At 52.2% G+C, this 15,035-nt stretch overlaps 1 protein-coding gene across 4 annotated transcripts in view; it reads right to left on the reverse strand.

Moving 5' to 3' along the window:
* KCNH6 (potassium voltage-gated channel subfamily H member 6) overlaps positions 1–15,035 on the reverse strand; it is a 92,120-nt gene that overhangs the window by 38,000 nt on the left and 39,085 nt on the right. For 3 of the 4 annotated variants that reach the window (XM_044999920.1, XM_044999922.1, XM_044999923.1), the window contains one exon: positions 8,403–8,558. In XM_044999920.1, the coding sequence (XP_044855855.1) occupies positions 8,403–8,558 (156 nt within the window). Of the gene's footprint in view, positions 1–946; positions 1,771–8,402; positions 8,559–15,035 lie in introns of those variants that run through there. The other variant, XM_044999921.1, reaches the window with a different exon arrangement.

Raw genomic sequence — 15,035 nt, forward strand, 5'->3', positions numbered from 1 at the left:
GACAGCTCAGCTGCAGGTGAAGCCAGGTGCCCTGGGCAAAGCGGGTGGGGAGCATGTGGAGGCCAGGGCCACAGCTGAGCTGTGTCCAGCCATGGGGAGACGCCCATGCGGGTGGCCGGATCGGATGGCTGCCGACGGCTGCGATGAACATTCAGCTGCTCTGGATTCCGCTCTGGATTCCGGCTAGCAAGGGCAGAACCGACAGGCGGCGAGGCTGGGCCGTCCCAGGGCCTGCCAATGGTAACATTAGGTCACTACCAGTCCAGGACTGCCTGGTATGGGTGTCTTAGAGAGGAACGGTTCTGTATCCCAGCCCCCTGGCTGCCTGGACCCAGCCGTTATCCAGTCCAGTGCTTAATTTGTGCCAGGGTTTAGCCCTGGCACCTCTGGTGGCAGTTCATAGCCCCGGCACCTGCTGCATCAGTTATGAAAGTAAATCATTGCTTGAGCCGACGCCTCTTTCGTTACAAATGAAGCACGGACACAGTCCCTATGCTATGCCACAGAGACCAACTCCTGGACATTCGCAGTGATCAGCTGGGATCCCACAGGGAAATCCAAGTTTCCTAGTGCCGTGCAAGGCCACGCGGAGAATTTCACTGGGGACAGGGCCCAGAGCTCTGAGCACTGGCTCCATCCCACCTCTGTGTCCAGTTTATAAGCCCAAATGCCTCTCCTTAGCGGGGTGGACACATCAGGTCATCCTTTCTCCCGGTGCAGTCAGACGTCATTAGCTCATGGGACCTTCTCCCAACCCCTGCCCGTGAGAGGAGAATCCTGGTGGGGATTCTCTCCCCCAGGGAAACGCTAGCACTTGCCCTGATTTATCTGTCCCACCCAAGCTAGGAAATATACGGCTGAGACGCCATCTAAGGGATTCGGACAGAATGGGAGCTGAGCGTCTAAACCTCCCAGGTGGGCTTTGGAAATCAGCCTTTAAACCTACCCTGCACCAAAACCATGTTAGAAGAACATCAATCAGGTTGCGAAGCCAAGCGCTCCAAAGCTGGGGATTGCTAGAGTTAAGGTTGCCTGTGCCCACGCCTGCGCTCCCCACTATTAATGCCCAGGCAAGGAGGAGGAGGAGGAAGCTGCTGGATCTGAGTGCAGGAGGGATACAAGCCGTACCCGGGAAAGGAGCAGGGGGAGCAGATTGGGATAAGGGGTGTGGGAAGGCGGGAGGCCTGGCAGTGGGGAGAAGGAAACTGGGACTAGGAGTTGGGATGGGTGTAAACTGGGATTGGCTGGGCAAAGATTGGGGGAAAGGACCTGGGGGGACGACACAGATTGGAGGAGCTCAGGGAGGACAACTGGGAGCCAGGAGGGCTGGGGGATGTGGGTAGAGGGAGGAGAGGGTGACTAGAGGCCAGCGGGGAAAGAGAGAAATAGCTCAGACGAGGAGCTGGGAGAGGGAAAATGGGACTGGCTAGCAGGAGGGGAAGAGGGGGCCTGGGAATCTGGAGCGGGAATCTAGGCCTGGCTAGATAAGAAGAATGGGGCTTGTGGGAAGAGACTGGACTGGGATAGGTTGTGGGGGGGAGGGGCAGAAGGGGTCAAGCTTGCAGAGAAGAGGCAGAAGGCTGAAGCCACTAGAGCCCACTCCCCTCCAGAGCCTGGAACTGAACCCAAGATTTCGGAGTCACACCATTATTTGCTGACAGCAGAGCAACCTGTGGTACCCACTGGCAAAGTCCCCCATCCTCCTCTAGAGCTGGCCCACACAGAGGAGGACAACCTACTATTGCTACCAGTTACTCCCTAAACTCATATGACAGAGGTCTGTGCAGTGAATCTAGAGTTTCCAGCCCTGCTGATGACCCATGTCGGTGCCAGTATGATGTCATAGGATGGAATTCCTGTTTTTTTCAGTTTGCTCTTTTAAAAACCTGGGAAATGACACACAAAATTATGTTAATAGAGCTTTATTATGGTTGCAAAGCCCTCAAAAGTTAAGAAATGCCAGAGTTAACGTTGTCTGTGTAACCTTAATTCAGCCCCATTGTGCATGTACATTACGATACAGCCTCTAATTACATGATCACACACTATTGCTTCCAGTGGACCCCTGCCTCCTTCAACGCACAGCATGGCCCTGCTCAGGGGATGAATCAGGGTTGTGTAATAAAGGAGGCAGTTGTCTGCAGGACCTTTGCCTCATTTGCTGCTGAAGTTGGAAGGTGGGGTGGATAGGATAGGGGATTGCAGGCACGGAAAGGATGGCTTCATGGTTAAGGCAATTGAATGGTGGTCTGGAGACCTGGAGTCTACCTCTGCCCAGGTCACAAAGTTCCTGTATGATGCTAGGCAAGTCACATAAACCAAACTTTTCTCAGGTGGTTCCTCAGTTCCTGGCTACCTGACTTGAGACTCTGGATTCGCCAAAGTGCCGAGCACTCCCAGTTGCACGTGAAGGCAATGGGAGCTGTGCTTGAACATATAAAGGTGCTATATAATGTCAAGGTCCTAAATACCTCAACAGGAGCACCCAAAATCAGTGGCAGTTTTGACTTCAATCTCTGTTTCTCAGTTCCTGTCTGTAAAATGGAGCTAAGAATCTAGTACACAAGACCTTGCCTGCGGTTCTTTTTTAGGCTTTTGCCAAATGCCAGGGTTCAGGCTGGCCCACTCCGAACAAACGACCTGTTCAAATCTTCACCTCGCACTGGCTTTCACTAGAGCCAGATTTTCAAGGACCTGATTGCCACAACTGGGGCCAGATCAGAGCTCAGTTCCCATTTCGGCACCTAAATAAGGGCCACATTCTTGAAAGAGCCCAGCATCCAACGTGGAGGGGGGTGACTGCGCTAAGTACTGCTATGCTGAAAGGTGCTAATGGCTCCCAGGGATGGTCTTGAACCCAAAGACTATCACAGACCTCCTTAAGCCAACGGGGGTGCCAAGTACTCTTTTTTTAGGCTCAACAGAAGCAATCAAACCCCTTTATGTAGTAATGGCAGCTGCACACAATGGGGGCTACCACCCAAGGACTAGGCTGCAAAACAGGTCAAAAGGTAAGCCAGGTAGATTAACAGGGTTTTCCCTCATTGCAAACACAGTGGCTAAGATATCAGTTGCAAGGTGGTGTGGAGGAACCAAGCCAGTAAAAAAAAAAACAAAAAAAAAACAGTTGTGAGTATGACCCTGAAAAGAAACAGAGAGACAGAGCTCCTTGGGCACAGAGCTTGCTGGAGTGGCAGACATGGGAATTTCTGAGCAAGGAAACTGCCTGTTTCCACTGTGCTCAGGGGAACAGGACTTTGTGGGCATTTCTTTGGAAAAAAACAAATTTACTCCAAGAATAGATCTGACTCACCTCTCAGATTTTTCATCCAAATGTAAACAACCATGCAAGGCCCTGAATTTTGGCTAACTGCTCAGGCCAAAAGGGGCAACAGTCCTGGGCTAACCAAACTGTGTTAGCTGACCTGAGCTAACCATTGACCAGCCAAGATGAACTAGTTACAGTAGCAAAGCAGTTTCAGTTATAACCTCTTCCCCACCCTGCTCTGTAACTTTCTGGCACATTCTTTTTTAGGGGCCAAACTTTCCATTCTTAGTCTAAGAAGAAAGGGTGAATCTGTACTGCCACCTTATAGGAGAATCTGATCAGTCAAAATCTGAATGATGAGAAGAGACACCTAAAACCCAACTTTTCTACCTGTAAAAAATAATATTTCCCCACACCACAAACAACTCCGACACAGAAGGAGTCTGAATCTTGCCGTGCAGATAACGATCAAGCTGGAGAATGTCTGAGACCAGAATGATAATAGTCAGATGAGACTGAAAAATCCCTTCTGATTACGTGTGTCTCAAACTTGATTACTCTGTCACCTCTGCAGTACGTCCAGTGGACGATGGTATTGTGACAACCTGCAAAACTCGTGACTTCACTGCTCCTAATAAGTCAAACTGAGATGTGTCGATACGGTCATGTGACAATGAGAAAGAATCTCAGAAAAAGAGTCGCTTTCTTCCAACACTGAACAAGGAACTTTACTGGAATCAGGAAAGTGCTCTCACAACTTCACTGGAGAGCTTCTGTCAAGACCGGTGGTTCTGAACCTTTTCAGATTTCTGTACCTCTTTCACGAGTCTGATTTGTCTTGTGTACCCCCAAGTTTCACCTCCCTTAAAAACTACTTCCTTATAAAATCAGACATAAAAATACAAATGTCACAGTGCACTGTTACTGAACAATTGCTGACTTTCATTGTTACCATATAATTATAAAATAAATCAATTGGAATATAAATATTGTCCTTACATTTCAGTGTAGAATCTATAGAGCAGTATAAACAAGTCATTGTCTGGATGAAATTTTAGTTTGTACTGACTTCACTAGTGCTTTTTATGTAGCCTGTTGCAAAGCTAGGCAAATATCTAGCTGAGTTAATGTACCCCCTGAAAGACCTCTGCATACCCCCAGGGGTACACATACGGTTGGTTGAGAATCCCTGGTCTAGAAGTATCAGAGGGGTAGCCGTGTTAGTCTGGTTCTGTAAAAGCAGCAAAGAATCCTGTGGCACCTTATAGACTAACAGACGTTTTGCAGCATGAGCTTTCGTGGGTGAATACCCACTTCTTCGGATGCAAGCTCTCTCTACCCCCTCTTGCCTGGCTTCCAGCTCCCCATTTAAAGAAACGGGGCACATATCCTTCCCGGAAACACTGCACAGCATCCGGAATATTGAGGTGACACTGGGCTGGATTCTCCACTGTCCTGCGTGGGGTCTTGCCATTTGCACCGGTGACAAGTGCGTGTAAATGCTTCCACTCTGGCCTGGTACCGTTGTACACCCATTTTGCACTGGGGTAAATAACTACCCAAGGCGCAGGGCAGTGGAGAAGCAGGACCTCAAAGGACAGCCCCCAGCCTTTCCCAGCATGCCATGATCTAAATCCCCTTCCTGATGGGACTCCAGTGACCCCAGTGGAGTGGCTCCCGCTCCCATCAGTTGTCATTGGCTCACGTTGCGACCAACTCCCCTGGCTCCTGGGTAGCTGCTGTAACTCTGCACACAAGCACAGCTATCCTCCCTGCTCCCCACAGCTCACATGCCGAAGGCCAAGAGCAGAACTAGTCTCCTACGAAACAGCAACCACAGCATATTTATATATGCATATGCCCTGCTCCAGCTGCTTTGCTTGCTGGCCGGATCTACCCTGCCTGCCCCATAGACACTTGCAGTGCTGTGGGCACAAGCTTCCATTTGGCCAGGTTTTTTTTAAACTTCACATTGCTACAGTGACCTCGAGTCTGAGGCACTCACTGCAGGCAAGGGCTCACAGCACCCACTCACTGAAATGCAGCCACCTCTGGGGTGGAACACAGCTCACAGCAACCTCGACCAACCTCTTAAGGCAGGAAATGGAGAAGAATCCCATCTGCCAGAGAGGCTAGGGGAGAGACTGCAATTACTCAGGCTGGAATCTTTGCGGGATGCCAGACTCACGTGGAAAGCACCACAGGATCTTGAACAACCGCGACAGGCCAGGTGTATTTCTCAGCTGGAAAACAGCCCCTGGGTGGCTCCTAAGCCCCTGCTGGGAGCGTTTGTTCAGCACTGGTTCAGAGCGCCGTATAAGCAGCCCCAGGGCACTCCCAGGGTGTCTCCCATCCTAGCACTGAACGTGTTTAGTTGGTGAAACAGGCGTGATTGCTGTGCAGCGCGGCAGGGCTGCACTAGAAAGAGATGGACTGTTTATGCGAGGGAAGGGGGAGATACGTGCAAAATGTGCTGGGCTGTCAGTTTCTTAGGAAACTAACATGCTCTGAAAACCGATCCCTGATCTTGGCCTTCCAAAGGGCAGCTGTGGCACATGAGCTCTGGAGTACAGGGGACGATGGCTGTGCCGGGGAGAGCAGCACTAGTGTCTAGCCAGGAGCCAGCCGAACGGAGTTTGTGACGCGCCCCTGGTCTCTCATGCTGTGGGTCCAAGACTCCATTACACTGTCACCTCTGAATTACAGGATCTGCGCATACGACCTCCACCTGCCGGGGTAGCCCCGAATTACATTTGTATTGGACAAAAATGTTTCTAGCTCGCACCTTCTGAGGATGTGTTTTAGAGACTCGCTTAAGCTGATCCTATTGAGAGGAAAACAAATCCAGAACCCCGCTCCCCACCTGCTGCCATACAGATTCACACTGATTCCACGTACGTGTGAGCATATGCAACCATCCAGCAAACCCGCTTGCAGAACTGGCTGGAAGTTTAATACACTCACGATATAGTGAAATACCTCCAGTCCAAAAACATATTTAAAGGGCAACATCCCGCCTCCTGACCCCAGGGGAACTTGACCAGCTCTGCTGGATTTTACATACATATTCTCTCCAAGGGCTGACGGAATTCACAGAGATGGACAATCCACCAGATTGGAGACATTTTAGACTAGAGAGAAGATGGAAACCACTTTGGAGACCTGGGTTCTGTTCCTGGCGCTGCCAGTGGGCTACCGTGTAACCTCTGGCAAATCACTTCATCTCTCCAGGCCCTTACTGACCTTCTCACTCTTTGGGATAAGCGCGGGTGGTTATTCTGTGTCTGTACAGTGCCAAGCCCTGTGGGGCTCTGCTCTCGGATGGGAAATCTAAGAGCTGCTGTAAGCATAAAATATCAGCCACAGAATTCAGCCCCTTGGGGTCTGGCTCCCAGAGACCTTCACCACCTTCCACCCCCCAGAGGTTGAGAGGAGGACAACCCCCCCACCATGTGAAATGCACAGCAGTGCTGTCCCTGCTTCTCAAAGGGCTCTTGCTTCCCGACTCCCAGCCCCAGCAAGGAAGCAATGGGGATGCAGTGACCCGTGAGACGACATCGGACCTCACACACCAGCGCCAAGGGAAACAGGGCAAGGAAGGGACATTATCCACGGTCGCTCCAGCCAAGCAAGGGGTGAGCTGGGGAAACAGGACTCAGCTTCCAAAATCTTCCTTGCTCCCTAACGCTGAGGTCTCAGATCAGCCTGCTGCTCTGAGTTCCCAAACACCCCTAGAGCCCAGTGACGGAACAGACTGGCAGCGGCCACTGCCGGACACTTCAAACCCCCTCAGCCCAGCTCCCCATCAGGCACCTGGCTGGCTGGGCCACACTGCCGCACGAGGGAAAGGGAATCCGTCCTGAGCCCTCAGCAGATCAGCTGATACTCTGAAGCATGAGATCTGTTTCCCACCCCGGGATAGCATCAAGACTAGTGTCATTACAGGTAATTGACGGTTGTGTCCGTCTCCTGAGACTGAGGCTAGCATGCCAGGGTGCATCTCTCCAAACCAACAGACAATATTAAACCCGAGAGAACGTTAGGACGATGGCCTCGCCAGTTGCGGGGTGGGGGCACTGACTCAGCTTTCGCTGGGAATCCTGACCTCGGTGGGACCTCCTTCCAAGCTTCCGAGCCCCGTGTATGAACACAAGGCTGGTATCAGATGTGCCAGCTGGTGGAAGAGCAATAGTGATCCCGGTCAGGAGGCTGTCTCCAGGCAGCGTGCCGGAAGGAAAGGCAATCCATGGAGGGCAAGAGGACAGGGGGCTGGTGGTACAGGTAAAGCATAGATACTGTACTTTAATAGCGGTACCTCGCTAGAAGCAGAGTATGTACAGAGGGTATATAGGGCACAGGGGTAGCTGGGGGTTTGTACAGAGGCAGAGGACGGTGAGGTCTATAGCTAGGAAAATACAGCTATAAGCAATGTATGGGCAAGTTCTGCGGAAAGCTAGCTAGAGAGGAGGTGCGGCTGTATGCGAGGCAGTTACAGATGTGCTGCTGTATGGGCACAGGCAATGGATGGGAGGGATGGGGGTACAGGAGAGGCCTGGGCATGCTAGCAGCACAGGCCCAGTTTGGTTAGGATGAGCTGTCGGGGAGGGTTGGGTGACAGGCAAGGCGGGGTACAGGTACTGTGTGCGGAGGTCCAGTTCCCTCCGAGGGAAGCTGGGGCATGAGGACACATCTAGGCGAGGTGTAACCGTGTGCACACGCGGGTGGAGGCGGATGCAAAGGGACAGGGAGGTCTGAAGGGAGGGCTTCCCTCAGAGGATGGGTTCTGCCTCAGGATCCCCAAGACTCAGCTTCCTCTTGGCCAGGGAGATTAGGCTCCGAACACCTCCCGTTGCAGAGCTGCCTCCTTGTCTTGCTGTATCACTGCTGGGGAGTCGCTCTCCACGGCTCCAAAGTCTTCAAGATCTTCCTTTGGCAACACGCCGCCACCCAGAGCCAATCGGCAACGAGGCCACTGCTTGGTCAGGAGCTCAGACCCTGAACTAGGTCACCAGCCCCACGGCTCAGGCACCTCTGAGTTCCAGAGAAAATTCCAGGGTCGGATTCACCAAGCGGAACCTACACAATCCCCCGCCCTCCCCCTCATCCCCGCCTGGGGACCCCAGCTCTCGCTCACCTTGGCGCCAGCCCTGGGACAGTCGCTGGTGGAGACTCCGGCTGGCGCTCTTGGCGATGAGCTCGGCCAGGTCCTCGAAGTTCAGGATGAACATGATGACGGCTGCTTCCTCGTTCTTCACCGGGACCACGTCCACCAGGCACCGGAGGCACGACGCTGCCGTGGGACAGGGAGCAGGGGTCAGATCGGAGCAGGGGGAGGGGGATCTAGAGCATCCACCACCACTGCAACCCACCCCCCACCGAGTACAGCTCATGCCCTACATCCTGGGAGGAGAGAACACCAGGGCGGGGTCCCCTCTGGGTATTAACAGGGTGGCCCCATGTTACAGCTGGGCATTCCCATTCGACGGCTAAGCCCAGCGAGCTGAGCTCCGACATATTCCCAGAGCGCTCAGCCTGCAACAAGCCAAACCCACCTCCCCACAGGCTGCTGCAGGTGCCAGCCTGATGCTGACCCACGGCGCCTTCCGAGCAGCTGGAAGGGGCAGCAGATTCTCTGGGGGTGCAGCAGGAAGCTCGGTGGCAGAGAAATGGCTGGGTCAGATAAACGGCAGGACAGGAGGGTGGAGGCTGCTAGTGCAGCAGCTCTGCTTGTGACGGCCACTATCTTGGCCGACAGCTAGGTGACCAGATGTCCCGATTTTATAGGGACAGTCCTGATATTTGGGGCTTTGTCTTATATAGGCGCCTATTACCTCTCACCCACTGTCCCGATTTTTCACACTTGCTGTCTGGTCACCCTAGCTGACAGTGGGGCAGGTACCGGGGACCTCCGGAGCTATGACACATGTAGGGTGACCAGATGTCCCGATTTTATAGGGACAGTCCTGATATTTGGGGCTTTTTCTTATATAGGCTCCTATTACCCTCCACCCCCATCCCGATTTTTCACACTTGCTGTCTGGTCATGCATGGCTCCCTGGCCAGGGTCTAAGAGCCTCATACCCTCTGTGGAACGGACATGGAGGGGGACCAGCAATGCACAGTCCCCATGGGTCACCTGCTCCCCTGGACGGTGATTTCTTTTGGTATCCATGTCCCTTCCCTCCTGTTCTAAGGACACGGCGTGAGCAGCTGCCGTGTGCAGCCCTCGCTGGCTGTGGCTGGGTGACCCGCTCGGTAGAGGCATTACTTCCCCTGGGGCGGTGGATTCTTCACAAGGCCCGAGGAGATCAGGCTCTTCATCCCTGAGCTTTATTCCTTTATGCCCAGCTGGGAAGAGGCTCAGACCAGGTGGGATTGAGGTGGGACTGCCTCCAAGGAGACCGTGCTCTCCTCTCATGGGCTCTCCCCTCCTCGCAGGGCTCAGCAAGGCGGCTGCTGGGAACACCAGTGCCCAAGCCAACTGGAGCCCAACGCAGCTGGGCGTGAAGGGTCAGGGGACGTGCATGCGGGACGCAGGGTGATTAGGTTAATTAGGATCATCTGCCACCTGTAGCGTCCTCCCCCCATGCCTCCCACACCATCCCCTCCTGCCCTCTCAGTGGGCTCCCCAGCTCCAACCAGAGACCACCCTCCTACGCACCTCGCCTTCTCTCCCCATCCCACATCACCCTCCACTTCCGCAAAGTTCCCCCAGCACCCTCCCCTCTTCCCACTCATTATCCATCCCCTTTGCTGCCCGCCAGCCAATGAAAACCAGGAATCAGGATAACCCGAGACCAAAGCCCCTTCTTCCCCAGCCAGGCCGTTACCAGTCCCCACTCTGCAGCAGCCCCCAGTCCTCCCCCGCCCCGCCTACAGCCCCTGCACCCGCGCCCTGGCTGGTACAGCCCACGTCAGGGGCTAGCCACCTGACGGTTATTGCTAGAGGCCAAGCAGCTATTTTCCTAGCCCAGGAATGGCACTGCCGTCCAATGAGAGCAGAGGGAATAACACACCCTCTTGGAGGACCAAGACACAGCATCTACCCCAGCTGGGCTGGAGGAAGTGGGATGAGGAGAGGTAAGTATTTAATCCTGCCTCAGTACAACACCCGCTGCAGCCCTCCAGCCGTGCACAAGCCACAGAGCTCATTTTTCAAGGCACTCTGCCATGGGCAGGATGAGCCACTAGGACAGGGGGAGCTGGGCTGAGACATGCTGGAGAAATGAAAGCATCAGGCATTTCCACAAGCACCAAATCTCCTGTGGGAGGGATCCCACAGCTCTTTACGGACCAGATACGCGTCACCCCTTATCAAAATGCAGCCACCTCTGGGGTGGAACGTGGCAGTTATTTAACAGCATGCAGCAATGCTCCCTGACGACTCAGGACAGTGAAGTCAGGGAGAAGAAAGGAAAAGATTTTGGGGAAAGGCCTGTGTGTTCTTGCTGATCTGATGAGGACAGTGTGCGGGTGTATGGAGTAAGGCCATCTGCTGATTTACAGCAGGGTGTAAATCTCAAACGGTGGCTCAGGGGGTGGTGAGGTTATTACATGGGGGGCTGCGCCCTGTCAGCCTCCACCCCAAACCCTGCTTTGCCTCCAGCATTTATAATGGTGTTAAATATATAAACAAATGTTTGTAATTTGTAAAGGGGGGGGTTGCACTCAGAGGCTTGCTGTGTGACAGGGGTCACCAGTACAATAGTTTGAGAACTGCCGATTTCCACTGATGTGGTCCTTTCTCGGTCTCTCCGTGTGCCACAATTCCTCTTCCTCCAGCTCTCTCAGTTCGAGGCCCATATCACGTCAGGCTATCAACAAAGAGTTAAAGGATGGGACATGAATCCATACCCATCAACATGGATTCATGGACAACGGGGCCTAGACAAATTGGGCATTGTACTATGAGATTACAAGCTGGGTTGATAAAAATAATTGCACTGATGCAATACATTTAGACTTCTGGCAGGAGTTGGAGTTAGTCCTGCCCGACATTCGGCTTCAAAAGTTAGCACTATACAAAATCAAAACGCGTCCATTAAATTGATTAAAAACTGGCTAACTGATGGATCTTGAAACATAATCGTTCATGGGGAATCATCATCAAATGGGGGCGTGTCTAGTAGGATCCCACAAGGATCAATTCTCAGCTCCGGGCTATTTTTACCAGTGATCTGGGAGGAAAAAAGTGTTTTCTAAGGAGTTCAAAGTGCTGAGTGCACACTGGGAACTGAGCTCTTGAATAGCTGGCTCCAGCTGTTGGCGCTGAGGACTTGGGACTCTGGCCCTGAGTTCTTTTAAAAAATGTGGGCCTACGTGGAGTTATTTATGTTCATTAGTTTTTAATTGGCACTTAAAGCATTGGTAATTAAAAATTCAGAACAAAATATGAAGCTCATCGGTAATCATTTAGCCTCCTGAGACTTGTGGTTCATAATCAATAAACAGCTAATTGCCATGCAAGAACGGTGGCAACTCGAAGTATCGGTTTAAATTAAATGGCTTAATTAACAACAACCCGTTTCTAAGCCTTGTGCATCATTTGTCTACTTGTTCACTCCTCTCCCAGGGCTCAGTCGTGAGCTGCCTCACACACCTGTGCAGGGCAGCAGGGGGGGCGGTAGAAATGTCCTGCCCAGCCTGGGGTACCCACATCGCCAGTCTGGGTGTGCCGATGGGGGAGGAGTGGGCACAGCCTGGCTCCACCCCTTCTAACACAGTGGCCATGCCGCTGAGCCAGAGCAGAAGGGGAAATGAGATGTGCCGGGTACAGGGCTGGCTGGCGCAGCCTTCTTCCCGCCTGGAGCCAGCGGGGACCAAACGGTGGCTCTCGAGGCTCAGTTTGGTCCCCGGTCCGCTGCTGGGGCAGTGCAGTGACACAGCGTCCCCCCCACTGAGGAACGTCAGAACAGAAGCAGGGCTAGATTAGCACTCGGCTCCTCCTGCTCCTGAAGCCCGGGGCCTTGCCTGCTGTCCAGGTGTCAGCCCGGGAGTTGTTCAGACCCCAGCCGGGAGCGGGGCATACACGCATTTGCCAGTTCATTACGCTGCCGCATTACAAACGGCGGCACAGAGCCTTGATTCACTCAGTGTCTCAAGAGACTGTGTCAGAGCCTGGCTTGAGCCACTAGATAAGACTAATAACTGTTCTGCATCTGAGTTTAATGAGCATTTAAACACTTTTATCCTGAAGGGTCACAAATATTTGGATCTGTAACTCAGCAGGCAGCTTTTCAAACACAGGCTAATAAAGATCCGTGCGGTGCACCTGGCTCCCTCTTTGTCTAACCACGCGGGGGCTGCCTTGTCAGCATTTAATAAGCCAGTGGCTCCGGGGAGAGAAGTTTCCTTCGGTGAGGCAAGATGTACGGCTTTAATAACAATGGCATTTGACGAGCTGTATTCATCTGGCAGGGAGACTGGATAACTATGTCTTGGGAGAGCAGAACGCACACAAATGGAATGCTGGAGTCAAACATCATCCGTGTAACGAGGTGACCCAGATCTGTATGTTTTCAGCATACCATTCTTCGTGGTCTGCTATTTAGCCAACCGGCCCTGATCACAGATGGAAGCAGGGCCTGGAGTCGGGTCAGGTCATTAACTCCACTTCTAAGCAGCAGGCAGCCTCACAAAAATGCACTGGAAAGGATTTTGGTATCACAGCATGAAGATGCAAGTATGCCATCCGTGATCGAGAGAGACAACCGGAGAATAATGAGCTAGGACAGCCATACTAGGGTGACCAGATGTCCTGATTTTATAGGGACAGTCCCGATATTTGGGGCTTTTTCTTATATAGGCTCCTATTACCCCCCAAACCCTGTCCCGATTTTTCACACTTGCTGTCTGGTCACCCTAAGCCATACACACCAAGTATCGTGTTCAGTACCATTCTAGTTACTTCCTACTTTCCCATTAAAATACATACTAATCCCATGCTAAGGCCCCATGAAGTGGCACGGTCATTGCTTGCCAATCCCTTAGATGCTTAACACCCGTGTAATAACATGCCAAGACATCACAAAGCTGCGTTGTATAGACCTGCTAGCCATAGACTATCAGGGTTGGAAGGGTCCTCAGGAGGTTCTAGTCCAACCCCCTACTCAAAGCAGGACCAACCCCAACTAAATCATCCCAGCCAGGGCTTTGTCAAGCCGGACCTTAAAAACCTCTAAGGAAGGAGATTCCACCACCTCCCTAGGTAACCCATTCCAATAACATGCCCACTTCCTGGATCCCGACAGGTTCATCACAATAACATGCTACACCATGAAACTACGTTGTGATTCCATGCCAGGGCATCACAAATGCCCACTGCAATTCCATGCTGGGCCACTATGAAATGGCACCGCAATGACAGTTCTCCTGCTGATTATACCCGATGCACTTAAAGCAACTACAAGGCTAATTGCAATTGACCTAGACGAGAGTCTACAGTCAAAATCTTATGGCAACCCTCTCCTAGAGCAGTATGCAATCATGCCTGGTACTGGGTGGTAACCTTTGAAAGGTTTCATGTTTTGTCTGGCAATGGGCGAGAACAGGCTCTCTCGGAAGATTCCCAGCCTGGAAGGAAATGTTGGGAGATGGGGCTCAGTTCTGCTTCACTTCCTGGGTGTCCTATAGCTGCGGTGTTAAACAGCTGCCCTGCCCTAGAAGCAGCTGCATTTCTACGTGTGCTCTGGAGGTGTGCAATCCATAAGATGCCTTGGGATCCTTTGGGACGAAAGCTGCTGTGTTAGCGTATGCTAGTATTATCCTGAGAGGGGAATGCACCAACACAATGCAGCACGGCGCTGGCATCATCCATCTTCATGTGCCTGGGCGCATTTGGGCAACAGGAAACCCCATTGGCGCGCTAGCCCCGATGGGACGGCTTTCCTCCTTGGATCGCTTGGGGGTTTGAAGCTCTTGCACTTGCTAGCGGAGTCTGAGAAAAGCTGCGACAATCTCTCCCTGTGCTTGAGATAGGACGGTGGAGGTGGGCAAGTGAGAGAAAGAGAGAGAGAATATACTTCTGTTCTTCAAACCCTCGCCTAGGCAGGGCTCTGCAGAAAGCAGCCCAGCCTCTCTCAGTGGCAATTAGTTTCTGTTTTGTACAGCACTGATTCCTTATCTCCCTCATTCTGCTCTGCGATTAACAGGCGAGCAGTTCACAAGCAAGGGGGATTAGCACATCAGCAGGCACCATGTTGCGCTGATGTTCCTATCGGAAGCTTCATTCCCTGGCATAGCCAGCAACCCCCTAGCTCTTTCTCCCAGCCATTGGGGGAAAGGGGAGGGAACAATCTCCTCTCTGCATGCAATTTTAAAGAGCTCAGGCTTCTGTAATCAGGAGCAGATGGCCGGCATCTCAGAACTTTCAAATCTGCCCTGACGTCAGTTACGCACACACACAAAAGAAGGGGAAAGCAATGGACACAGTTAAATCTCTTTAAAGGGCTAGACAGCGCGGATTATTTTTTTCAATAGATATCGGATAAATCCATTTAGAGAGTGAGGTGGGCGGGGAGACAGGGCTGGTATTGTCAAGAGCAAAATCTACTTCGAGGGGTGGGCTGGTCACATAAGAATCAGAGCTGATGAAATAGTCAATAAAAAAAAATCCCAAACCATCCACCCTAATTTGCAAATATTTGTATGAATTAAAAAGCAGCACTGGGCTTGCTGGGCTGTCAAATCACACTCAAAAGTTAAGTTGACCCGGCTACAATGTTCCGGGGTGTGAAAAAAAATCTACACCCCTGAGCAACATAGTAAA

The sequence above is a fragment of the Mauremys mutica genome, chromosome 25 (genome assembly GCF_020497125.1).
Source record: "Mauremys mutica isolate MM-2020 ecotype Southern chromosome 25, ASM2049712v1, whole genome shotgun sequence".
Taxonomy (NCBI): domain Eukaryota; kingdom Metazoa; phylum Chordata; order Testudines; family Geoemydidae; genus Mauremys; species Mauremys mutica.